The sequence below is a fragment of the Emydura macquarii genome, unplaced genomic scaffold (assembly GCF_026122565.2).
Source record: "Emydura macquarii macquarii isolate MOO-44397 ecotype Brisbane River unplaced genomic scaffold, CSIRO-AGI_Emac_v2 contig_849, whole genome shotgun sequence".
NCBI classification, from domain to species: Eukaryota; Metazoa; Chordata; order Testudines; family Chelidae; genus Emydura; species Emydura macquarii.
In genome coordinates this window covers 72057-97607 of record NW_027130986.1, presented here as the reverse complement: position 1 = coordinate 97607, position 25551 = coordinate 72057, and the positions used below count along the sequence as shown (strand labels likewise).

Genomic DNA, 25551 nt, shown 5'->3' with positions numbered 1-25551 from the left:
TCTGTATCGGTGCATGCGATTCTTACGTCCTAAGTGCAGGACTCTGCACTTGTCCTTGTTGAACCTCATCAGATTTCTTTTGGCCCAATCCTCCAGTTTGTTTAGGTCCTTCTGTATCCTATCCCTATCTTCCAGGGTATCTACCACTCCCCCCAGCTTAGTGTCATCTGCAAACTTGCTGCAATCTACCCCATCCTCCAGATCATTGATGAAGATGTTGAACAAAACTGGCCCCAGGACCGACCCCTGAAGCACTCCGCTTGTGACCGGCTGCCAGCTAGACATGGAGTCATTGATCACTACTCGTTGAGCCCTATGCTCTAGCCAGTTCTCTATCCATTTTATAGTCCATTCATCCAACCCATACTTCCTTAATTTGCTGATAAGGACATCCTCGCAGCATATCTCATCGTGGATCATAGCTTGCCAGCATTGCTGTCAGCCCATTCTATGAGAGCACAAGCATCTTCGATGGCCTTCCTGGCTCATGTGCCCATTCAGGATATCTGCAGAGCTGCTACATGGTCTTCGGTCCATGCCCTTGCGTCCCACTATGCCATCATGCAGCAAGCTTGGATTGATAGAGAGTTTGGTAGAGCGGTGTTGCAGTCATCAAGCCCATGAAGTCCTACCCGTCCCCAGAGATACTGCTGGTAAGTCACCTAATTCAGAGTGGACATGAGCAACATGTCTCGAACAACTGTTACAAGGTAAGTAAACATTCTTTATTGTGGACCACAAACGGAATATGAGTTTTCATGTGATGCAGCTGCAAAAAAGTCTAATATAGTTTTTAGATGTGTGGTGGGATGCTCCACTCACTGCTAGGATGACACTTCCTCCTAGTCACTCTGGAGAATAGGTCATCAAGTCAGCACCCCTTCCTGGGTTGCACACACTCCACCTCTCTCTCTGAGCCTGCAGCCCTTCTATCACTCCACAAGCCATTGCTGCCTCTTTGTGACTCAGCCCTCCAGCCAGGTCACTCCATGCATTCTTCCCTTCTGGGGTATCAAAATCTTCCTTCAGCCATCCTAGGCAATCTTCCCATTCACTGCTGCCTAGCACTACTCCTTCAGTGGCTGGCAGGGGAACCTGGGCCCACCCTCTACTACAGGTTCCTGCTCAGGGACCCTGTAGGAAACAGTCAAGGCCTGTTCCCTTTTAGACCTTACTGTCTTTCCCTGAGTCCAGTTCTACCTTCCTGGCTTCCCCCTTCTCTGGGTTTGCCGGTCCAAACACTCCTCCTTTCTCCCAGGAGTGGCTACAGAGTTTCCCAGCAGCCAGCCCCCTTTCAGTTTTCAGTTTCTAGTTTTTGTAAATCCTAGCCCAGCTCATTCCTCCCAGCTGAACTCTCTCACTCAGTCTGGGGATTACATTCCTCTCAGTTGTGGCCTGTTGGGTTAATTACCACCCTTCTTAGTCTTCATGAATCCTTTCAGGGCAAGTGTGGGATAAACTCCCCAACTCAGGGTACATTAAGAGGAGTGTTGTATGTAAGACACAGGAAGTAATTGTCCTACTCTGCTCAGCCCCAGCTGAGCACCACAATAATGAAAAGATGTGGACAAATTGGAAAGAGTACAGAGGAGAGGAAAAAAAAGAAAAAAAGTTTATAAAACCTGACCTATGAGGAAAGATTGAAAAAATTGGGCATATTTAGGCTTTAGAAAAAAAGACTGAGGGGTGACCAATAAATCTTCCAATGTGTTGAGGGCTGTTATAAAGAGATCCATTTTTCTCCATGTCCACTGAAGATAGGACAAGAAGTAATGGGCTTAATCTGCAGAAAGGGAGATTTAGGTTAGATATTAGGAAAAACTTTCTAACTATAAGGATTGTTTAAGCTCTGGGATAGGCTTCCCAGGGAGGCCATGGAGACCCCCATCACTGGAAGTATTTAAAAACAAGGAGGACCAACACATGTCAGGGATGGTCTAGGTTTTCTTGGCCCTGCCATAGCACAGGGGGCTGGACTTGATGACTTCTCAAGATCCCTTCCAGCCCTACATTTCTATGATTCTGTGTTCCAGTAGGGAACCCAATTTCAGTAGGCATCTGGGCAAAGTGTTCTTGGAGGAAACATTAATACAGCAACTGCAGTCTCTAGTTTTCTGTCATCATCCAGGTGCCATCCTAATATATATGTAGGTATTTGTGGAAACTACCCTTTGGGGAAATGTTTGATTTTTATAGTCTCTCAGGTACCTCATGACCCAACCTAATGTATTTCTGTGAACCGTGCTTGAGTTCAGGGTCTAGACTGACCTAGCAGTTACAGGAGAAAAATAACTTTATTTGTGGGTAACTTGGTTTTTCCTACTTCCTGCTATATCAGTCTGGACACCCAAGCTGTGTCAGAGCTGAAAGGAAGACTAGTGCTACTTTTAGGTCATGGTGTTGAATAAACTCTTGATCACTAGTAACGGCATGCCTATACTTATAGGAATCTAGGTCTCTGAGCACAGCACTGTTATTAGTCCTCTTAAGCCATCACCCTGTATTACCTTATTACCCTTCTTCAACTTGCTCCTGTTTTTCACCAATTGAGTTATCCACGTTTGTTTGTTTGTTGTAAATTTTACTTAATTTTCTTATTGCCTCCTGTCATCAGATACAGACTTTGTGCTGTACACAGACCGACCTAAGAGAGATCAGGAGAATACAAATTAGCAATAATAAAAATTTGCTTTTACAGGCTTTCTGCTGACCAAGTTCTTCCACTATCTGACCAAGAGCATATGGATTTATAAAATGCATACTGTTGATTGTCAACTGGAAACACCTCCTAAGGAATGGGTCAGCACATGTGGAACTTGCACTTAAATGCTGGCTTATATGTCTTCTCCATGACATGTTTGATGCCATTTCTATCCAGTAAGACAGAGGATCAGCCTGTGATGTAATCATTCCAGGTGTCCAGAGATTATCTTGGACATCTCTTACTTTAAACTGAAATGACAGAACTGGCAGATCTATGTATTTCCACTTCTTGCTCCTTCCACTGTTAAAGAAATCCAAATAACACAAGTAATTTATCATCTCAGGCCTGGTCTGCACTGCCATACCGGATTGACGTTGGATGCGCTAGTTACGTTACGTCAACGTACTTATGTCTACGCAGCGCGGCGTCTTCACGATGCTACGTCGACAGGAGAGCATCTCCTGTCAACGTGACCTTCTGCCTTTCGTGGAGGTGGACTAATTCAGTCAGTGAGAGAGCGCTCTCCCATCGACTGAGCGGGACTACATAGATCCGCTCAATCGATGCCGCTTCATTAATGCCTGTCACCGTGGCAGTGTAGACATGACCTAAGTTTAAATGCTTTAGAGATGCTATAACATTCTTCTTGGATTCTGTGTCACCTGCAAGCTGATGAATCTGAAATTTACAGTTTCTACAGGCTTTGTCCTTGAACCAACAATCATTTGAATTATGAGTTTGTGCCCCTAACAAAAGCACACAATTTTTTGAGTGTTGTTCATGTTATGCTTTCTGCCTACCCTCAGTTTATTTATTGCACAGGTTACATGATGCTCTCCCAGCCCCTTCACATCTTTAATAGCTGTCTCAATTGATGCAGCAATTTCTTGTGCATATTTTAGGGTCAAATTAGCCTCAGTAGATGTTTTTGTCTTGCTTCATTTTGCATACCACATGCTAACTGGTCCCCTAATGCAGTGGTTCCCAACCTTTTTGGCTCAAGGGTTACAGATATTATTTTTACAACCCTAAGGGCCGCCAGTCTCCGCCAGCAGCCCCTCTGCCCACTGCAGCCAGATGGAAGGAGTTCAGCGAGGAGGCTGCCTCCCTCCTTGCTGATCTCCCATCCCCTTGGCTCCAGCAAGGAGCCTGCACTGGTCTTTTAGTCCCAAGGTATTGTGCTCCAGCTGGGTCAGTGGGCAGCAGCTCCCTATGCAACCAGCGGGAAGGGAGCAGCAGGCCACTTTGAAAGTGCTCCTGGTGAGGATGCGCACCACTGATCCAAGGAGAGTAGTGTGGCGTGCACCACTGCAGTAATTACAGCTGTAAGTTGACCTAATATAGGATACGTTTCTAGTGTAGATGTACCCTGAGAATGGCCATTCTTTAGAACGTTTCTAATGGCACCAGGATAATATCTCTTCTCTATATATGTGGTCACTAGCTCCTTTATTTAAAAATTTAAAAGTCGTTAGCTTTTATTGCTTTTAATATCTATTTAAATGTGAAACTGAAGTTATTTTAATTTATATTATTTGGGTGAGGACTTCTGTGGCTTTTGCAAGTAAGTGTGTTTGCTAAATATGCAGTGCCTTACCTGACAAAGTTTCTGAGGTGGGAAAATTACTTGAAAGGCTTTCTGAATGAGCAGAAAGAGGAACAAGAAAGCTAAAACAAAAATTGTTATATGCAGATTTATGTTTATGTTCATGTTCCAGGCTCTGTGTGGCATTTAACACACGCTTTTTAGCATCCAGAAACATGGATCCCAGGCCTGGCACCTAATGCCTTATGGCTTTACTGTTTATACCGCCAGTCTCCTGCCACTAAGAAAATGCATGAAGGATTGTGCTAGTCTTTTATGAAGCTGTTAAAGAAGTGAACTTAATTTAAAAGATCTCCAGTGTATTTTGACTTTGCATTGCTGTGTGATAATATGGGTTCTTTTCATCAGTACTTCCCTTTCCCCTCTAAAGTGAGGTGGCTCTCACAAGGTAAGGTGCTGATAAAGACTCTTCAGATTAAGAGTGAAAATGTAGGTTTTCCTGAATGATCAGTAATCTCCTTTTGCGTATGCTTAATATATAAATCTTAAGAGGCACGTTTACCTTTGACTGCCTTGGGTATCCTGAATGAGCTTCTCTCCAGGAGAATATGTTCTGTTCAAGCTTGACAAAGTAGAAGTGTTCTTAAGGAAGCTTGGAAACTGGTCTCCTTGAGCACAAGGAGGAAACTTGGGGTCCTTTTCCTCTTGATTTAGACGTCATCAAGAAAACTGAGGAGCTGATCAGGAACTTGAGTCAGCATCTGAGGGAACTTGAGAACTAACTGTAGGATTACTTCCCTTACAACCCTCAAAGGAGAAAGATCACTAACTCCCTTAGTCCAAAATGTGGCTGACTCAGCAGCATTGGTTAAGCTGTTGCAGGGCAAACAAAGAGCTCTTTCCTGTGACAAGACCCTGCTTGGGGACATATTATTAAAAGATGTTGTGTTTGTATTAAGTAAAAAATTGAGCACAGTATCATCAAAATTCACATAACAGATTCTTCCATCCTTGGAAGACTTAATACATGTGAATGTTGGGTATGGCTAAAATGTGCTAAAATAAAAGCTACATTCTAGCTATGAAATGAGGCCTGTATTTCATAGCTATGGCTTTCTACTGGTGAAATAACCCTCAAGGTGAATTGTAACTGAAATTACACGAAGTACTAGTATACCATCAAAAACACCATAAGCTGCATCTGTACCAATTAGCCTCTCCAGCAGCTTTCAGTAGAGTGGCGGAACCATGTTGTGTTTGACGGCACATTCAGCCAGTTTCTTGAATTCTTGCTTGGCCCCTGTTCGTGACCCGAGGAGCCCACATAGCACGTGTAGGACTATCCCCTCATCCTGCCATGTGCGGGTGGGAAACTGTACCTGCCTGGAAGGAGAAGCAGAGGGGCAGGAGAGGTCAATGAGGCTGTTTACACTTTTTTTAATTAGTAACACAAGAACACTCCTTGATCAGTATGTATGTGTTTTGTTTTTTTGTTTTTTAAACGCTATCACACTGAACCAACATCTATTTATGGCCAGCTGAGTATATTGTGTTGGCAACAATGGCAACAGAGATTTGCTGGGGCACTGGCTTAGTAGGAAAATGGGGCAGATTATGGGAAAATATTTTTAGAAAGTAACCCACAGTATATGGATCTTCAATATATTACTTCTGGTTTGTCTTATCTGTCTTCTGGCTCTCTTAGATTATGAACTCCTCAGAGCAGGGACCATGTTTTGGATGTATGCATATGTCCCCTAATGTAATAGGTTCTTAATCCTATTTGGGAGTGTGGGACAGTTCTGTAATATTACACAAGGATCAATCTCAGAGGCAGCTTTTAGATCTTTTCAACTGGTAAAGTGAATTTTTAAGGCTTATTGAAGGCACATAGCTTTTCTCCTTCTGAGGTGTAGAGGTTGGAGGTAGCCAACGATAACAGCTGTGCACTTAAGAAACAGAAAAGCAATATATATCATGCAAGTAAAGATTGTTGTGCCATGTTTTTTTATATGTTGTCTTAAATTGTGATCTCTGTGTCAGGATGTCTCTCTGTGTTGACAGTGCCTAGCAGTAGGTGGGCAGTACTGGAATACAAATAATATTAAAATCATAGAAATGGAGGGCTGGAAAGGACATCAATAAGCCATAGTCCGTCCCACTCTACTGAGGCAGGACTAGGTATACATAGACCATCCCTAACAGAGGTTTGTCTAATCCCATGGTTCTCAAACTTTTTGTATGGGTGACCCTTTTCACACAGCAAGCCTCTGAGTGTGATCCCCTAACCCCAAGGGCGCCCCTGGCCTTCGTGGGCTGTCCACTCCCCCTTCATGCCTGACCCCCAAATTACCTTTGCTGCAGGTTAAGCTTATTACTGATCATCCTACTTCAGTGGACATGGAGAACGACTGATGACCATCCTCTTTATAACAGCCCTTAAAGCCTCTGAAGACTGTCATCAGGTCCCCCCCCAGTTTTCTTTTCTTAAGACTAACCATGCCTAGTTTTTTCAACCTTTCTTCATAGGCCAGGTTTTCTAAACCTTGTATTTTTGTTGCTGTCCCCTGGATACACTCTCTCCAATTTGTCCACATCTTTCTTAAAGTGTGGCATCCAAACCAGGACATGGTACTTCACGTGAGGCTTCATCAGTGCTGAATAGAGCAGGACAGTTACCTCCTGTGTCATACGTAAAACATTCCTGTTAATATACCCAGAATAAAAATGTTCATGTAAGGTGGAAATTGCCTTGGAAAGTTTACCATTTGCTTATTAGCAGAAAAAGTCTAGAATTTCTACTTCTAGTGGGAAAGAAAAAACCATGAAGGCTTCTACCGTAGTGTCATTTCAATATTAAGACACACAGGACAACTGTAACCTTGTGACATGCACAAATTTGGCTTGTGGTCCTAATGCAAGCCACTTGAGCTTTCTCTTACCATGATGTCATCAGTCCTTTAATATTTGTGTAGGCGTATATCTTTCATCTGTGAAATATCTTATCAGTGGGTTGCATTTTCGTCCTACATTCTTTTCGTGCCACTTAATACTGATTGAACAATAGGCTTCACATCCTGATTTACATGCTGGAACTGGGAAAAGCTTTGTACTCTCCAGAGCCCAGTGAAACACCTGCCTTTTTTATCAGGTCCAGATTCTGAATGCTCAGGCAAAGCAAATACTATCATGACCCCTAAATTAATACCTATCAAGGTGTGTTTATTTGATGCAAAAGCTATCAACATTTCATTGCTTTGCAAATCAGCTGACATTTTTGTGGGGAGTGGTGAAAACGTGTCATCATAAAACTTAAGATTCATAAATGTGCACTAGAATTACACCCTGTGTCCAGAGAGCAATGCTGTAGGTAGCTGACAGCTGTTTGGGTTGTTGCAGTCTTCTCTCAGGAAGTAGTTGGAAAATAATTGAACTGCTAATCTATGACTCAGTTATGTAAATAAAGCTTTGTACTAGTGTGCTTGTAATTGATAGAGTGCAAAGCCCAGAAATGGAAGCAGGCAGTGTTTGTAAGAGTCCTGAGCTAGGTAGACTTTATCTGATTTTATACTGATGTAAATAGACAACTGGAAAGCTAATAACTAAGTAGTATTTAGTAGTAATAGTGTAGTTAGCTCCCTGGGATGACTTACAGTTGTGTTCTGTTCAAATATGATCCTTGAAAGATTTGAATATAGAAAAATAAGTACACAATTATTTTAGGCAGTTTCACTCTAATTGTTTTTTTGATGTCTCTTCCACCAGAGTCAAAGAAGAGGCAGTGTAAAGTGCTGTTTGAGTATATTCCACAGAACGAAGATGAACTGGAGCTCAAGGTGGGGGATGTTATTGATATTAATGAAGAGGTAAGTTATGTTAGAGAAACTAATCATCTCACATTTTGCCCAAATGAAACCTTTTTTGGCTGAAACATTGCAAACATATTGAAAAATGTTGAGGGAGGCATGATTTTCTGTCTAAAATTTTTAGTTTTTAAGTTTTCTGTATTAGGAATAGCAAAATGCTAAATTAACAAAGGCCTACTGTTTAGCAAATACTAGTCAATATGTTATTCAAGGAATAACATTTACAGAAGTAAATCATGTTCCATTACACATTAATTTCCTAAAAATACTTTTTAGTTCTTTGAGTTATACATGTGATCTTTGCCTGGAGGTTATTTTACTCTATGGACTCAAGTTGTTTCTGGCTGATCACCTATAAATTCACCCACTGGAGCCAGCCTTAGATGAGAGAGTTGCGTTATTAGACTAGACTTTTATGGGTTGCCTTTTCTGGCAAATTGTTCTGTTTGTTATAGAACCTTTGAACCATATCAACCTGTAGAACCAAATCAAAGTAGCAACAAATGTGTAGTAGATCAAACCTGCTAGTCATTTGCTGAGTAGTACAGATCTTCATGAACACATCACACATTGCATTCTCTTTGTATTAGTTCCCTACTGAATACGGAATGCAATGAAAGAGCTCTGTCTTGATATTGAAAACCTTTCATGATATTGCCCGTACCTACCTGAGAGAGCACAATCATATCCTCCCATGACGGCTGCATCACTCAAACAGTCAAACTTTCCTCCTGTAGTGGGGTGGCTTGCAAGTGTGAGAAGAGGGAGCTTTCACAGGAGCCGGGTCTGTAGTTTGGAAACTTTGGAAAAGGCAAACATGACCCCAGAAGCGGCCATTTTCAGAGCTAGTTGTAAAACTTTTTCTTCAGCTCAACTTGCTCAAATCTGCAGATGGCTTTTCTAGCTCAGGGGTTGGCAGTCTTTGGAAAGTGGCATGACAAGTCTTCCTCTCCCTCCTCCCATGTGCCGTGGGCTCAGCGCCCTGGCCAGTGACATAACTTGGGTGTCCAGCACCTGGGTGGGGGAGCACTATTTATTTGTGTCCCCCCCATTTGATGGCGGGTGGCGGGGCTCTGTGGGCCTGTTCCCTGCTCTCCCCTTTTCCTCCTCCCACCCTGCTGCAGGGGCTGTGGGTGGGGCAGCAGTGGCGTACTGAGTGGGTCCTGCCCCCAAGCACTAGCCTGGGTGGGGGAGGCGCTGGGCGGGTCCTCGGAGGAGGAGCCGTCCCCCACTGACATCCCCAGCGGCCATGCTGACCTGGCCCTTCCAGCAGGGAGCGGGAGTGAGAGGGGCAGATGCCCCAGACCACCCAGCGGCGGGGGGAAGGCTACCTGGTCCCTGTGCAACCAGGGTTCCTGTGGCTCCCTCAATGTGGCCAGCGCAAAGGCAGAGGAGGGCCGGGAGGCTGAGGGGCCAGGTAGGTGCAGCCACCAGGGATGTTAGCTTCTTCTATTTTTAGGTATTTGGGAGGCACTCGGTTGCTATATTATCTGGAGAGGGAGGGGGCATATAATGAGATAAATGGAAACCAGTGGTGTTCTTTTGGGTTTTTTTAATATGCAGTTTGACCTGGTTCCAGCTCTTCAGATGAGCCTGACTTATTAAGGGCAGCTTGATAGTCTGTCCATAATAATAAATGTTGCAAAAAAGGATCTTATGTCCAGAGCAGAGAGAAATCCTCATGCTTTCAGATGTTTAGGGTTAAGTGTCATTGACCTGTAGAATTTTTTATAATTTTGAATAAACACAGCAAGTGTTTTTAGAGATTATGGTTTAAAAATGACTTCAAAAATCACAATACATAAAAATTAAAAATTTGAACAGTTTTTTATTCCTCTAGGATTGGTGACAGTGTAAATGTGGTTGCTGTTGTAAGGACTAATGTTAATAAAATTTTGATTTTTTTTCCTGGATCCTCTCAAGAGTTCAGTATGTAGAAAAATAGTGTGGTAGCTGATATTCTGCATTCACCAATCATACGTGTCTGTAGAGCTGCTGTCATGGTGATAATTCTGGTGCGATTTAGGATAAAGCCAATAAAGGGGGGAATTGGTGCTGTTTAGATGCAAAACTGTATGCGAAATCAGGAATGTGATCAGTGTCAGGAAAGCATCACAAAATGTAAAATATGCCCGGTGTGGCTTACCTTATAGCTTGCTGATTTTAGTGAGGGACAAAGTGCTCCTTGGTAAAACTTTAGACAAAAGGTACTATATAAATGACAATAACTTATTTCTCTTCTCTCTGAGGCTGGAGAGAATTCTATGGACATGCTTGTCTGTTTTAGAAAAATAATAAAATATGCCAGATTGAACCCCTTAAAACCTCTCAGTGGCTGTCAGAAGAGGTTCAGCAATTTAGTTCAGTAAAAAAGTATTTGTTTAAATATTTAAAATGCATATGCTAATCTGAGTAACTGTATATTCTTTCTGTTGTAAAACCTTTGTTTCCTTATCTTTTCTTTCTTACTGTTGTTACTCCTCCTCATCTTTATTATTATTTGATTTGCATAACCACAGTGCTTAGAAGCCCCTTTCTTGTACCATGACCCCGTTGTGCTGGGTTCTATACAAACACAACCAAAAGACAGTCCCTGCCCCAAGCTGCTTACAATCTAAGCAGAACTAGATGATAAATTAATTAACTGGGACCTTGTTTGTAGTAATATTTATTACTTCTGCTACCACATAATACATGCATCAGCTACAGACCTCAACAATGATTGAGGTTCTATGGTGCTAGGCAGTGCACATATACTGAATAGAATAGTCCCTGCATTGAAGAGCTTACAGTCTAAAAGCAGACGTACAGACAGACATATACACCAGCAAAAAGCAATTTGCCAAAAGTACAGTACAATTTTTCTTCAGTTTCATTTTCATATAATAAACCCTCTTTCCCTACCAATTTCCCTTTTGTCCAGCTGTCATTCAAGGTTTTAATGTGTCCTGTTAAGCTGTCAGCACCCATTTGGTGTGCTGTAAAACAAATAATAAATCCTGTGATTCCAGAATCATTAATTCAATGTAGCTTTCATTTACACCTGATATTTTAAATGTGTAGCCAGATATTCATTTTATTTAAATTATGTAACATCAGTGTTTTGAACAATATTCAAGCTTACAACTGGTATGTTTTATGAGCAGCAGAACTGGGTTAGGCGGAAGCTGCTTTCTTGGGTCAGGTTCTCCTCTGTTTAGGCCTCTGAAAATTGTGATTTCTGTCCCATTTTTGGTTGCAGTGATCATGTTTGTTTTCTGTGCAACTTTCCCAGTGTAGTAGTAGTAGTGCAACTCCCTCTTGTGGTCACTGCTGAACTTGCTAAGTGGAAGTGTGATGCAATAAAATTTCAAATGTCCAAATTGATTGTATGATTTTTTTTAAAAAAGGCTTTGATAATTGGGAGTCTATTTATAGGGAGTCTATAGATCAGGGAGCTATGCTGACAAGTTAGACATTTAGACAGTGAGGGTTTGGCTTCTGAGGGCTATAATTCTTGTAATATCTACTTGACTTAACCACTCACCTGGTTGTGGGGTTGTAATTCTGTACCTTGGCAGAGGAAGGAATTTAACCAAGAAATAAAAGTATTCTGTTTGTGGTGTTATGCCCATTACTAAGCTATCTGATCACCTAAGAAAGGAAGAGATGAGCTTAGCAGGAAATGAAGAGTGGAGTTAACATTTCTGTACCTCAAGCCCTTTTGAGAGTTTTGGACAACACTCCTATAAGGAATCTTGGAGTTTTCTTGAAAAATCTGAATAAATGGACGGGATTGTCCTCCTCTCATGATCTAATGGAAACACTTTCTGCCTTTGAAGACGCTTTTCTAATGTTCCACATGTCCAGAAATAATACTGCCTAGTTTAAATCAATTTTGTTGACATGTCACAAATGTATGTACTATATTTAGCACAGAAATCTCTTCTAAACTGTTTCATGCTGTATCACTTACAAAATGCAGTGATTATGGGTTGAAACTGTAAATACATCTTGTTGTGATTTGGTTATTAATTTCATATCAACATAAAAAAATTTAAGAAATGGAAGGCAGAGCCTGAATAGCTTAAATTTTGAAGATTAGATAATATAGAAATACATAGCTACTTAATACTGTATCAGAGCAAGTACAGCTATTTTTTCACATGGTGTAATTCAAATTGCTAATAGAATTTCTTCCCAGAATCGTACATGTCATTTCAAAAGTCAATTTTTTTGTTGAAGACAGCATGATAGTGCTTTGATGTAGACACTACCTATGCCGGATTCTCTCATCAGCGTAGGTAATCCGCCTCCCTGAGAGGCAGTAACTAAGTTGATGGAAGAATTATTCCATCGACCTAGTGCTGTCTACACAGGGACTTAGGTCTGCTTAACTATGCTGCCCACAGGTATGGATTTTTCACACCCTGAGTGATGTAGTTATGCCAACTTAATTTTCTAGTATAGACCAGGCCTTAACCAAGTGGAAACATTGCTCTCTCTGGATGCAACAGAAATGTATATTCCCAGAAGTTGCAGGTATTCCCCTTATTCTGGACTATTTTCTTTCCCTCAAAACAGGGGGACTTCCCATCAAGTCTTTATGGTCCACCTGGCAGCAATAGGTGTATACCACCTAACTTCACATGATTACTCAATTTTCACTCACCCACTGACTACTTGAGTCTGAAAGGGACTAATCAGAACCTAAACCTTATTTTTTCAGTGCTGACTAAACCTCTATTCTAACCACTTCCATGTCTCTCCTATCTGTGAAGGTTGTATTCCTAGTGGCCATCACCTTAGCCAAGAGCGTGGGTGAAACTCGGAGCACTGATGACATTTACATCCTAAGTTCACCCCCAAAGTAGTTTCAGGGTTTCACCTGAATCAGTCAATTCATTTGCCTGTGTTTTTTCCCAAAGCCACATGCATCTGAAGAAGAGAGGAGACTTCATTCCCTTGAAGTGTGACAAGGCTTAATCTTTTACCTGCAAAAGACACATCTAGTCAGAAAATATCCCCGATTGTTTATTGCCATAGTGGAAAAAGTTTGAGGTCAAGCGCTATCATCTGAGGCTCTCTAAATGGATCTCGAGAGGTATCTACCAGCTCTACCAGCTGTCTAATCTTCCTCTGCCTTGGGCGTGCAGGCTCATTCTACAAGAGCACAAGCAATATCAGTGGCATTGCTTGAAGAAATACCTCTACTTGACATTTGCAAAGCAACTGTGTGTAGTTCCATCCACACATTTTAAAGCAAGACATTAAGCTTTAGTACAGGACTCCTCCCTGGATGCATCCTTTGGGGTAGTGGTGGTCCTTCAAACTGCTATGCCTCCTGTACCTTCACACCCTTTTCCTACTTGAGTACTGCTTGTCAGTCACCCACAGTGGAATATACATAGGGACCAGCACTCCATAAAGAAGAGAAAGTTAGTTACTTATAAGAACTGGAGGTTCTTCGAGCTGTGTAGTCCCTCTCTGTATTCTTCTACGTATCCTCCTTCCCTTCAGCTTTGAATCATTCCTGGATTCACAGTAGAGAAAGAGGATCTGGAGAGGCGGTCTGTCTGCTCCACCCTTTATCTCCTCAGTTGGAGACATAAGGAGAGAGATGGGGCATGTGCGGATCAACCAACCTTGCTTTCAAGATTTTTCCTACTCGGAGTGCATGGAGCACATGCGTACCAACAGTAGAATATGGATAGGGATCACATATCTTGAAGAACCTCTAGTTATAGTAAGGTAAATAACTCTCTCAGTGGTATTGTACCCAGTGATGCCCTTTATCACCTTCTCCTTGTGATACACTTTAGGTTGCAAAAAAGCTGAATGAGGCCTGAGGAGGAATCGGCAAACTGTAATAACTGGGCAAACAGTTCTTTTTTTTTTTTTCCATTTTGGGAGCATTTAGAAGCAGGATCAGGACACCAGTTTTTATTTCCGTCCCATACAGAAAATACCAATCAATGCCTCCTGGATTTTTAAAACCAGATCAGCAGCTACATAATTTTATGTGTATATCAGTGACAGTGTGGGAGCCTAATTTTGACTACTTGAAAAAAGGTCACCATCTCATCAGGCAATAATATTCAAGAATCAGGATGTCTTTGATCAGTAAGACAATCTTGACCTATAAAAATGTGTTCTCCAATGGAGGAGTCATGATATTTGCATGCAAGCAATAAATCTTCCAACTCAAATGAAGAAATGAACTTTCATTTAAAAAGCATGCCCTGGGTTAGGCACAGAACCTTAAAACATGAGACTAGACAGACTGTAAACAACTTCTCAGTATTCTTTCCTGTTACATTTTGTCCTCTGTATGTAAAACAGATTTTCAAACCACAAAACAACAATAAACTGTAACTTTTGAAGTATATTTAACTGGCATTCATTTAAAAAGAATGGATTGTGTATTTTATATAATGGTTCTGAAAATAGTTAAAAAATGATTTTGATATCATAGCTTTTATACAATGACAGCGGATGGTGTTTTTTGTTTTTTGTTTCACTTAGGAACTATTTTTAGTTTTGGTTTAAATTATACAATTTCCTTAATGGTTTAAAGATACTTCAGCTGAATTTTGAAGTGTCCTGGAATAACTAACACCAAGAATCTGGAAATCCTATGAGAGGTCTAAGAATCAAGGAGCATTAAAGTTCACCATGGAGTCCCCATGGCTTTAACTTTAAGCAGGATTACTTCTTTCCAGTGGCAAAATAGTAAAAATTGGCATCCATTATTTCACAACCAGTTAAATACTTTTCCTTCCCATTACATGTGGATCACTTGATTATTGGGAGTCAGAATGCCTGTAGAACTCTACTTGGGGAAAGAGGGGGGAAAAAAGAGAGGTTTGCTGATAATTAGTTTCCATATCACATCATTTTGCCACTCAAAATTGGAGTTAGTGCTGTGGGTTCCCTCTTATGTTGCAGAATGATTGCTGTTCTGAGAAAAGTAGTGATAAACACATTTCTTGAGATATAGCTGCCATTGGGTCCAGGATTTTCTTAATTCTAAGTTTTTTTTTGAAGTTTTGAACTTTTTCAAAGTATTTGTTAGGTTCATATAGTGTATTTATAGGTGGCTTGTGATAAAAGTAGCAATGCAAATAATTCTAGGTATACTGCCATAATTATTTATTGCTGTAGCAATGAGTTTGTTTCCCTTTATTTATTAGAGATATGTGAAATACCTCTTTTTACAGGTAGAAGAAGGCTGGTGGAATGGAACACTAAATGGCAAGTCAGGGTTATTTCCTTCAAATTTTGTAAAAGAATTAGAATTGACAGATGACGGAGAAACACAAGAAGTCGTGGAGGACACAGGTAATAATCCATCATATAATTCATCATATTATCTAGAATAGAGTACCCTTATTACAGTTACTTATATCAAGAACTTAGTTTTGGAAAGCTTACAACAATAGTGAAAGGAAAGTTATATAGATTGCATGCTGTGTGAGGGCAGGAACTATGCCTTTGAGCATATTAGCAACTAGAACCTGGGCAATACACAAGTAATTTGAGAGAACCTCACAAAAATGTAGTTACATAAGTTTTTTTTTCCATGTCTCCAATCACAAAATTAAGGTTAAGGCCCTGATCCTGCACACATTTATAGAGGTGCATAACTTCAATGATAATAGGAGTATTCACATGCTTAGAGTTAAGTCTTTTCAGGATTTGGACCTAAAATTATAATTCCTTCATATCAAGGAATGTTTGGGGTTTTTTGTTTTTCTCACCCCATTCTGAGAGCCACGACACAGCCAGCTAGTGCTAAGAGTTTAACCTGAATGTACTTGGTAATAGGCCTAAAGTAATATAAATGTATTAGTAAATTTGAGATATTTCACATGAAATGTTGACTTTTAGTAGGAAGGGATGCTGGATTCTCTGATCATCTTTAGCAGTAATGGTATGATACATCCCCATTATGCTGTGTCTTGTATCCTTGATGAATTTCCCAGTTTAATATTAAAAGCTTAATGACTATCAACTCAGATCACTTTAGGATTAGATCAGATTTCAATTCAGATAGTTGAATCCTTTGTGGTTATGGGTGCCTGGCCAAGAGAATGGCAGAAGTAGACTGTAATAGCTGAAAAGCAGAATGTTGATGAGGACTCCAAGCAAATGTATGGCTTATGGGAAATACAATGACTTAATCTAGTTCCTGTAAACTGTAATTTAGAGAAGACTTGTCTTTAGAAGGCTTTACAGTTTGAAGGAGTGAAACTTACTACTGTTGTTACTCTAATAGAATGTTCTATTAGAGTGACATACAAAGTGAACAAATCAATACTAATAATTGATCTTGAGACCTGTTATCTTCTGACAGCTGCATAGTGATCAAGGAAAAGAGAGCATGTTGCAAAAATTTCAGTAGACTACTTTAATTGCAAGGTGCTCTGAGCTTTTGGTTTCGGGAAAGGTGGGGCGCTTAGAGTTAGAAGAGAGACTACGCTAGTGTGTGGAATGTTTCTGCAGGTTTTGCATCAGTGCTGGAAAAGATACTAGAAGCAGGACAAACGTGTGAACTGCTTGAGCTGTTCAAGAATTAGTTTAGCAGCTGTCCCCTGAATCAGGACGAAAGACTACTCAGCTTAAAAATAGCTAGTAAATTTACAAATTCAGTGTTTGTCCTGTAAAATTCTAATTTTTACTTCCAGATCTGTTCTTATTTTCACTTCCAGGGCTGTGGAAGATTTATGCATAACTTGAAATGACAGCCTATTTTCTGGCGATAGCTGTTAAGGATCTATTGTGTTTTTTCCGCCCCAGAAATGCTGAACATTTAACTATCCTGGGAGTTGCAGGTGCTCAGCACATCTGAAAATCAGTGCATGGTAGCCTTTGGGAGCCTATCTTTTGAGTAGTGTTTATTTTTTTCTCCCCTGTTTGCCAGAGACAGCAACAATTGAGTAAGTTCACAAGGATGAGGTCCTTTAAGACCAACTTGCATCTTGGCGCCTAGAGGCTTCTCATCAGTGGGAAGAAAAGCTGGCTTCCATAGATGTGTATTTCCCTCTTAAATGCACAAAGTATAACATGCTTAAAGGAAGGTAGGAAGAAGATTAGGCCCATATGACCTGTTATCATATCACAGCTGTAGGAGGGGGAATAGGTGTATATTTATGTCTCATCAGAAATGGGATACAGCATTTCTGAGGGAGTTCAATTCATACCCTAGAAAGAACTGGAGTTGAAGGGCTAAAGTTAAATTATATGGAAGGATATTTTGAGTTTGATTTAGAATTGTAGTTTTAAGTTTCAAATTACATTTATTTTGTTCATGTATACTGCAGGTGGAAAGCCAGTTTGCCTGTAAATACTAGTGTAGGGGTCCTTTTTAAACTAAAACATTTTCAAGCAGCTCCTTGGTCCTGAATTCCTGACCATCAGCTTCATGCAACTGTAGTGAATTTCATCAGCAGCAAATAAACTACCCCATTCCCTTTAAAAAAAAAAAAAAAAAAAAAAAGGGGGGGGGGGTGATAGATCATAAATAGTGAATCTACGTAACAGTGATTAAAGTTGGACAACTACAGCTGGTGAACTGAATCCTATTGTAAAGTAATATAAAAATAGACACTTTAAAATTTAGATACTTTTAAAATCTGTTCGTAACTAACTCTTTAAAACTAACAGCAAAAATTAAAATGAAATTGGTTTGTTGTTTTCATCTGTTCTTTGAGGGCTGGGGAAAGTTTAATTTAGCAGCTTTGGTGGAAAACATCCTTTCTGTAATATTTAATTAGGCCACATTTTGCTTTGGCTATACAAACATGGAAGAATTCACTATGAGGTGTTGTGTAATACTTCCAAGTTGGGTAGCTACTGCTGTTGAAAGCAATAATATGCAAACTTTGGTACACCATGTTGAAATAAAAATATTAGTTCAAAAAGATGCAGGAGCATACTTCATCAGAGTTGGTGGAAAACGTACAACTGATGACAGTAACAGGTCTTATTGCCTTCCTGGTTGATGTTTGAGAAGTCAGGCCAAATATCAGTGATCTGATTTCTTGATGATGGTTAAGAGCTACTAATACATATTTGGTGCAGAAATAGTGTCATTATAAACTGCCTTCAAATGCTGCTTAGACTTAGTCTTTCTAAATATCTGGTTAGCAGAAAATGCGTGAACTTAATGATAGAACTGCAGTTCTAAGGACTATTTGGCAAGACCAGTGTACACAAAGACGTACAAAGGAAGAATTTCCTGATTTGATTTCCAGACTACCTGATGAATAGTAATACTGGTATTTATTAATTTATATGTTAAAACCATTTTCTCTCAATTTTTCAGAGTCTATTTTCACTGGCCCTACCTCACCTATGGCCTCTCCAGGAAATGAAAATGAGCCTGGGTCTGGACCAATAGCACAGCCAAAGAAAATCCGAGGAGTTGGGTTTGGAGATATCTTTAAAGAAGGTTCAGTGAAACTTAAAACGAGATTATCCAGTAATGATTCAGAGGAGAAAAAGCAAGAAAAGGTTTGTGGTAGCCCATGTTTGAGTGTGCTGTTTTGGCTTGAGAATTCAAATTAAAACCGTATTGTTGATATATTTTTTTTTTTTTTTTTTTTAAAACCCTGATAATTAGAGCACCTTTTGTCCTAGGATCTTACAAATATAATGCATTAGATCTCTCAACACTCCTGTGAGGTGGATTAACAAAGGGGGAAACTGAGACACAGAAAAGCAGACAGAATATTAGTGTATGACAGAACTAAAAGGGAATGCAGATCAGTCCTGTGCTTTTTGAAAACGAATGTATATTTCAAGTTAGCTTCAAAAGACACAAAACAGTGATGGATAATATCCATTCAAAATGATCACTTTAGCTTGTCATAAGACAATGGAAGAGAGGAAAAAGAAGCAATGAAAATAGTATCTTCTAAATCAGATATCAAGAGATGCAATAAGCCATCTTATGAGCATTATATTTGCACACATTCCCATCCCCACCCCACTAATGGTACGGCTCTGCCAAAAGTAGTGAACGTAAAGGGTTTCAGACCTTATATGTACTTTATTTGAACTCATTTGATCTATCATTTTCACAAAAACAGGTTTTTTTTGAGAGACTTCCTGATTTCATTAGTAGAAATAGTGAAAATGTCCTTACTCATAATAATTTTGTACTTCTGCTTCTGATGCAACCAAGGAGCACAAAGGGGCATGTATCTTGTAATTTATGTTTTTTTTTTTTTTTTAAAAGAAAGCTCTTGATCCTGCAATAAGCAGAACTGATTCTTCTGTCTGGTTTGGTTTGCTTAGTGTAATAATAGACAGTAGTGTACTGAAAGGGAAAAACTTTGCAGTTAATGTTGGGCTAAATATCTGGTTGTAGTGCACGGTGGAAAATGTGTTTGCTTTCCAACCAATTTTTGTACTGTACTTTTTGTACTGTTATATTTTTTATATTAGTTTTTTATATCTCATTTATATATTTTTGTACTGTTAAAACTTTTTTATATCTCGTTATCTTACTGATATTGCAGCCTTAACATTGTTCATAAAAACATTGCATTACCAGATCAGACTAGTGATCCCTCTAGTCCAGCATCCTGTTTTCCTAATCCCCATTAGTTAGAGGCTCTCATATGCCCTGAATCGTGTGGGTTTATATCCCGGCCAAAATTTTAAATCATTACTAATTTTTGATATCTTCATTGTAGAGGAAGGAGTGTCCAGTGCTTAGGTGCTAGCGTGGAACTCTGCTGACATGGGTACACTTTTCTGCTCTTCCACAGATTTCCTGTGACATTGGGCAAGTCCCTTAGTTTTTCTGTACTACAGTTTTCCAAGTGTACAATAGTGATAATACTTCATTATCTTATATGGGCACGACAGAAGACATGGGTCAGGATAAATACATTAAATAGTTTGAGGTACTTACTGACTGTGAGTGGTAATTGGTATTTACAAATATACATGTCCAATCCTTTTTTTGGATCCTGTTGAGTTCTTGGCTTTGATGTTACCTGGTGACTGAGTGTTCCATAGGCTACGTGTCGATTGTATAAATTAAAAAAGTTTATCAGTTTGCCATTTCTGCTGCCTTTATATTTCGTCTTATGCCCCCTTTTTCCCTTTATTATGAGAGAAGATGCATGGAAGTGCCTGCTCTTCCTACATCAACTCAGTTCAGTTTGGTAGGGGGTTGGGAGGTGGTCAATACGTATAGTTACTTTTGCGTGGAATTTATTTTGATATGATTGAGACTTCTGTCACTGTTCATCAGTGCTGAGAAGCTGAAGAAAACCTCTCTGCTTAGCATTTGAACAGTGTCCTAAGATTTTTTTAGCTCAAATTTGGAAAAGCTCAGTTAAAATGTTATGTCTGATTGAATCCCCCAGAGAATCAACAATAAAATGAGAGCTCTCCATTCTGAACAGTTATGCATAAATAGTGCACAGTTTATGTAAGAATTCATGAAATATCTAAGCACAGTGGGGTGAAATAAAGACAAAATTAGCAACCTCAAAATTAAAAGTTAAATAGAAAGATCCTATTACTGTACGTTTTGCTAAACAAAAGCTTACTGTTGTAATGATTGTTTTGTCTCTGATATTTATGTGGGAGGATTTGTAAACCTGTTTAAAACATGCTACATAAATTAATTTTTTTTAAAGTATTTAATTAGATTTTGTAAAGCTCACTAAACATACTTTTGTCTAATCTTCTTTTTCATAGTAAGAAATATTGTAAGTACTGTCATAGCTGGAATTTTAGAGATTGATTTAGGTGGAACTGATCACTTCCTTATAGTGAGAAATTGGTTCTTTGGAAATGTGTAGGATTTTCTTTCTGACTGATGTGGTGATATACAGTTATCCTATCCAAGATACGTTTGTATGATTTAGATTCTAATGGCTGAGTAGACTTTATATTGTATGGGTTTACTGTATAGCTATGCACAAATACGTGATGGGAGGAAGCATGTCTCTTTGTTCACTTAATGCAGTGGTTCCCAACCTGTAGCCTGTGGGGATTTCAAAGTGGCCTGGGGCTCCATTTCTACAGGCAGCAGAAGAGAGCTGCTGTCTAAGGACTCAGGAGGAGCGCATTGCTGCGGGGCTAAAAGACTGGTGCAGCCCTCCTTGCTGCAGGCAAGGGGACGGGAGATCAGTGCTCCCCTCCCCCTGGCTGTAACAGGGAGCACAGCAAAGTGCTTCGCTTGGGTCCCTAGGCACTGGGGTCCCTGCTGGAGCCAGAGGGAGGGGAGCACTAATCTTCCATTCCCTTGGCTGCAGAAGGAAGCCACAGGCTAGGGACCCAGGTGGAGCACACAGGGCTACAGGACGTGGGCGGTTTCCCTGCTGCAGCTAGAGGGACAGGAGATCAGCAAGGAAGCAGCCTCTTCACTGAACTCCTTCCGTCTGCCTGCAGTGGGGGGTGGCCTGCAGGTGGAGACTGGTGGCCCTTCAGGGCTCTAAAAATTATACCTTTGGCCCTTGAGCCAAAAAGGTTAGGAACCACTGACTTAATGGGTTTATCCTGTAAACTGTTATAGATAGTCTCTCCCAATCAGTAAGACGCAAGCAAGGAAGTGAAGTGAGAACCTTTTGAAGTTGGAATTGTATTTACATACCCGCTTATGACGGTATTGTGCCAAATATAATATTCAAGTGCTAGCCAGAATTTGACACTTTTATAAGAGATGAATTTATAGAGACTCGCTGCCCCAGAGAGCTTTTGCAGTCTAAGACACACAAAAGACAAGAGTACTGGCTGACCCAGAACAGGGAGTTAACTTTAATGACGTCTTCAGTAAAATATGATGTAAAAAAAAATTGTGCGAATGTGACTCTCTATCTGTAATGGTGTTGGTGGAGTAGTGGGAAGGAATTCCATTGAGATTTCTAGTTGTGAGCTAGTTGGAAAAAAAAACTGTCTTTAGGAGATGTTAAAATGAGATGGGGGCTTTGCAAACTGGGATGGAAGGCAGAGTCCAAACTTACACCACTGTGATGTTTCATATCCACCAAGTACTTTTGGACAGTGCACTGTATTGCAGGGTATAAGATGAGCTTTAGTGAACTCCAGTGCCTTGGCCAAATTCCAGCTTGGGTATTCTGCCTACCTAAACTTCCACATGCATTTTTAATTGGATATAATTTTCTACATTTCCCCTCTAAAACTATTCCTGTGTGTTGCTAATCTAGTTTAATCTTGGAGGTGGTTTATTTCGGTGCTGGGTAAAGTGATTCCTTTATATAGCACATTTATATTTTTGTGAAGGATGCTCGTGTGGCTATGTGATCTGGTTAGCATGTATGTACTAATCTGGATACTGTTTAAACTCTACAAAATTTTAATAAATGAAAGGGGGAGACTAGTGACGCTTGCTCACATGAGCAAGGACTTCAATAACTCAGTCTGAGGTGAGGGGTCTATTATGGGAGTGGATGGGTGAAGTTCTTTGGCCTGCGTTGCGCAGGAGGTCAGACTAGATGAAGATAATGGTCCCTTCTGACCTTATAGCCTATGAGTGGTGCTCACTGATGTGAGATGTTTCACTGGCATCAGTAGACTTACTCAGATGAGTATTGGTTATAAGATCAGGACATACATTTCTAGTTCATATGATTGGGAAGAAGAGTTGGTCAGAAAACTGTGTTCCAATTTTGCAAAACTTTTTAGATTTACTTTTTCCCCTATTCCTCATTGGGATGAAACAGATCTTTTGTTGTGTTTTGCTTTGTTGTGTCAAAAAAATAAAAAAGACAGCCATCACAGAATAGCCAATGGCCTGCTGGTTAGGGCACTTGCCTGGAATGTGGGAGACTCATTGTTCAAGTCCTACTCTACCTGGATTGTCCCACATCACAGGTAAGTGCCTCCTACGGCGGTGATCTCTCTATGTGGTTTTGAAATTCCATCCTGGACCTGAGAAACCTTTCCTGACAAGTTTTATCAAAACTGATAAGTTTCTGCGAAAAGTTTCTGCTTCCGTGATTCAGCATTGTCTGACAAAATGTTTCATCAAAATTCCTGACTAATTCCACTGTGAAGAAAACTTCTGAAAGTGATTTAAGCGGTCTGAATCTGTCTGCAGGCTCAGTAAGCCTGAAACAATGCCTTGGATAAGAGAAATATGATACATTATCATAATGGATGTTAACTCGCAAGCTCAATGGCAAATCAAATGTCTACATAGTTCATTTTAACAGAAACCTCTTAACCTCTAAAAGCTAATGTTTTTATCCACTTTGGGTAGATGCTGTGGCAGATACTAGGAATAAGGGGAAGGCAGCTCTGTCATCTTAAATTGCCGCTATAAACAGTGGAGTCCTGTAGTCTGCTCTTTCTCCAACTGCTAAACACCTAAGCCCTCCTCTCAACTGAATCCCATCCAAGATGGTAGTGTTGGAAAAGAATGAAGTTGCTGCTTGGCTACCACACCTCCAAATAAGAAGCAATATTCTACTTTCAATCAATAGGCAAAATCCTATTGCATCAGTGGCCTTAATGTTGTAATGATAGAACCTAACTAAATTAAATATGTAATATGACAGTCTCAAAGAATGAATGACACCTTTGATATATGGAATTAATTACCTAATAATAGTAAAAGAGACCTGTCGCCATTTGAGATGGACAAATCGTGTGAAGGGGTCTGATTGCCATAACAAAACAAAATGCTTATAATTTTGCTCTCTCCCTTTCTAATAAGTTACTGTGCATATCTTTTTTCTCTTGCATTTGTTTAGCCATTACCTAATCTTCCACCGGGACCAAAACTAACCCAGTTTCCTAGTATAACAAAAGCAGAACCTTCAGTAGAGGTAACAAAAGTAGAAACAGAAAGCAAACCAAAAGGTAAGGTTAATGTATATTTGTCTCTTTTTTTTACTTTCTAGTCATAGAAATGTAGGACTGAAAGGGACCTCAGTAGGTCATCTCATCCAATCCTCTGCAGTAAGGCAGGACACTAAGAATAATCTAGTATTACCTATGAAGATGTATGTGATTATAGAAGAGTATAATAAAATAACTTATTCTGATAGACCTTACATTTTTATCTAGTAAAAATACACTTTCAAACTGCTTTTTCAGCTTCAAAGTGGCTTAGAAATACTAAGTAGGGTGGGTTTGCCTACACCTTACTGATGGGTGGAAAATCAAATCAGAGGTTAAGTGACTTCCCACATTTCTGCCTTAATTAAAATTCAAAGTATTCAGATAATCAAATTCAACTTTAATTCGGTAAACATAGGAGCAGTCCCTAAAAGTATAAGGCCTGGTTTACTCACACACTTGCCCTGGTTTAACTAAAGATGCAAAATCCTGTGTGGGCACTCTTATGTTGGTTTAAGCCTGACTTCTGTAGGGTTTAGCTTGTGCCTGTACCAAATAACCTTTTTTTATCTGTTATAACAGTGCCCACAGAGGGCTTTATATTGATTTAACTAAATCTGGTTTTTTTACTTTTATTGTGGATCTTGTCTACACACAAACTTGGTATTGGTTTGCTTAAAGGTGTATTTTTAAATCAGTTCAGTTAAACTGTTGCAAGTTTGTGTACAGACACACACATCCAAATAAGAGGAGGGCTATTTAGTTTAGTTTAAACATTTTCATAATTAAGTAAATTGAAATAAACCACTGTATCTGGCCTATGTTGAAGTTTTGCCAGCAGAACTATGCTGGTATAGGATATAATGATTCTCCCTCCCCTCCTTCCACCCCAACATAGGTCTAAATCAGTGTTTCTTAACCTTTTAAGTAGCAAGTACCCCCTAACTTCTGAAAATTTTAGTAAGTACCCCAACACTCAATTTTCCACTCTGAGAAATACAATCTTTTCCCCCTTTACCACTGGACGACTGTATTTCTTGTAAAGCAGGAGAGTTCTAAGTTCTGCAGTGCTGTGTGGCTGTGGCAGATCACAAAGCCCCCTGCTGTTTCTCCTCCCCTTCCTCCATATAGGAGCAAAGATCAATGGCAGCTAATCACTATGGCCTGATGGCGGGGTCATGTGGTGTTCTCCTCACACAAGTGGGAACTTGTGAGGTATGAGCAGGCACTAGTAGCCTACCAGATAGGATAGCAGCGCTCTCCATGGCCGTCCTTAGGGGGTGCAGGCCTGGGGCAAATCACACTGTCTGGGCCCCTCTTAAGATTTTTATACTGGTAAAATCTGGGCTGTAATAGTTGTCAATTGACAAGTAAGCCTGTGGGTAGAGCCCAGCTCCAGTACAGGGTAAACTGCTGGGCTCTCCACGTAGCTTTCTGGGCACCGGGCTTTGAGCTGTGGAGGGGAGCTGCCACCTAGGCAAGTTGCAGATGTCTGCCACCTGGCTGTCAGCCCAGGAGGTGGGTGACTGCCACCTGCTCTGAGCTGGGGCGGAGGAGGTTTCTGCATAGTCTGGGACCCAGAGATGTGGGCAGGCAGCAGGTAGCTGCCGCCCATCTTCAAGCCAGGG

The 25551-nt window shown here is 40.2% G+C and overlaps 1 protein-coding gene across 1 annotated transcript in view; it reads left to right on the top strand.

Moving 5' to 3' along the window:
- CD2AP (CD2 associated protein) overlaps nucleotides 1-25551 on the top strand; it is a 122054-nt gene that overhangs the window by 56029 nt on the left and 40474 nt on the right. The window contains exons 4-7 of the mRNA XM_067543459.1: nucleotides 8016-8116; nucleotides 15316-15436; nucleotides 18423-18610; nucleotides 23836-23944. Coding sequence (XP_067399560.1) covers nucleotides 8016-8116; nucleotides 15316-15436; nucleotides 18423-18610; nucleotides 23836-23944 — 519 coding nt within the window. The remainder of the gene's footprint in view (nucleotides 1-8015; nucleotides 8117-15315; nucleotides 15437-18422; nucleotides 18611-23835; nucleotides 23945-25551) is intronic.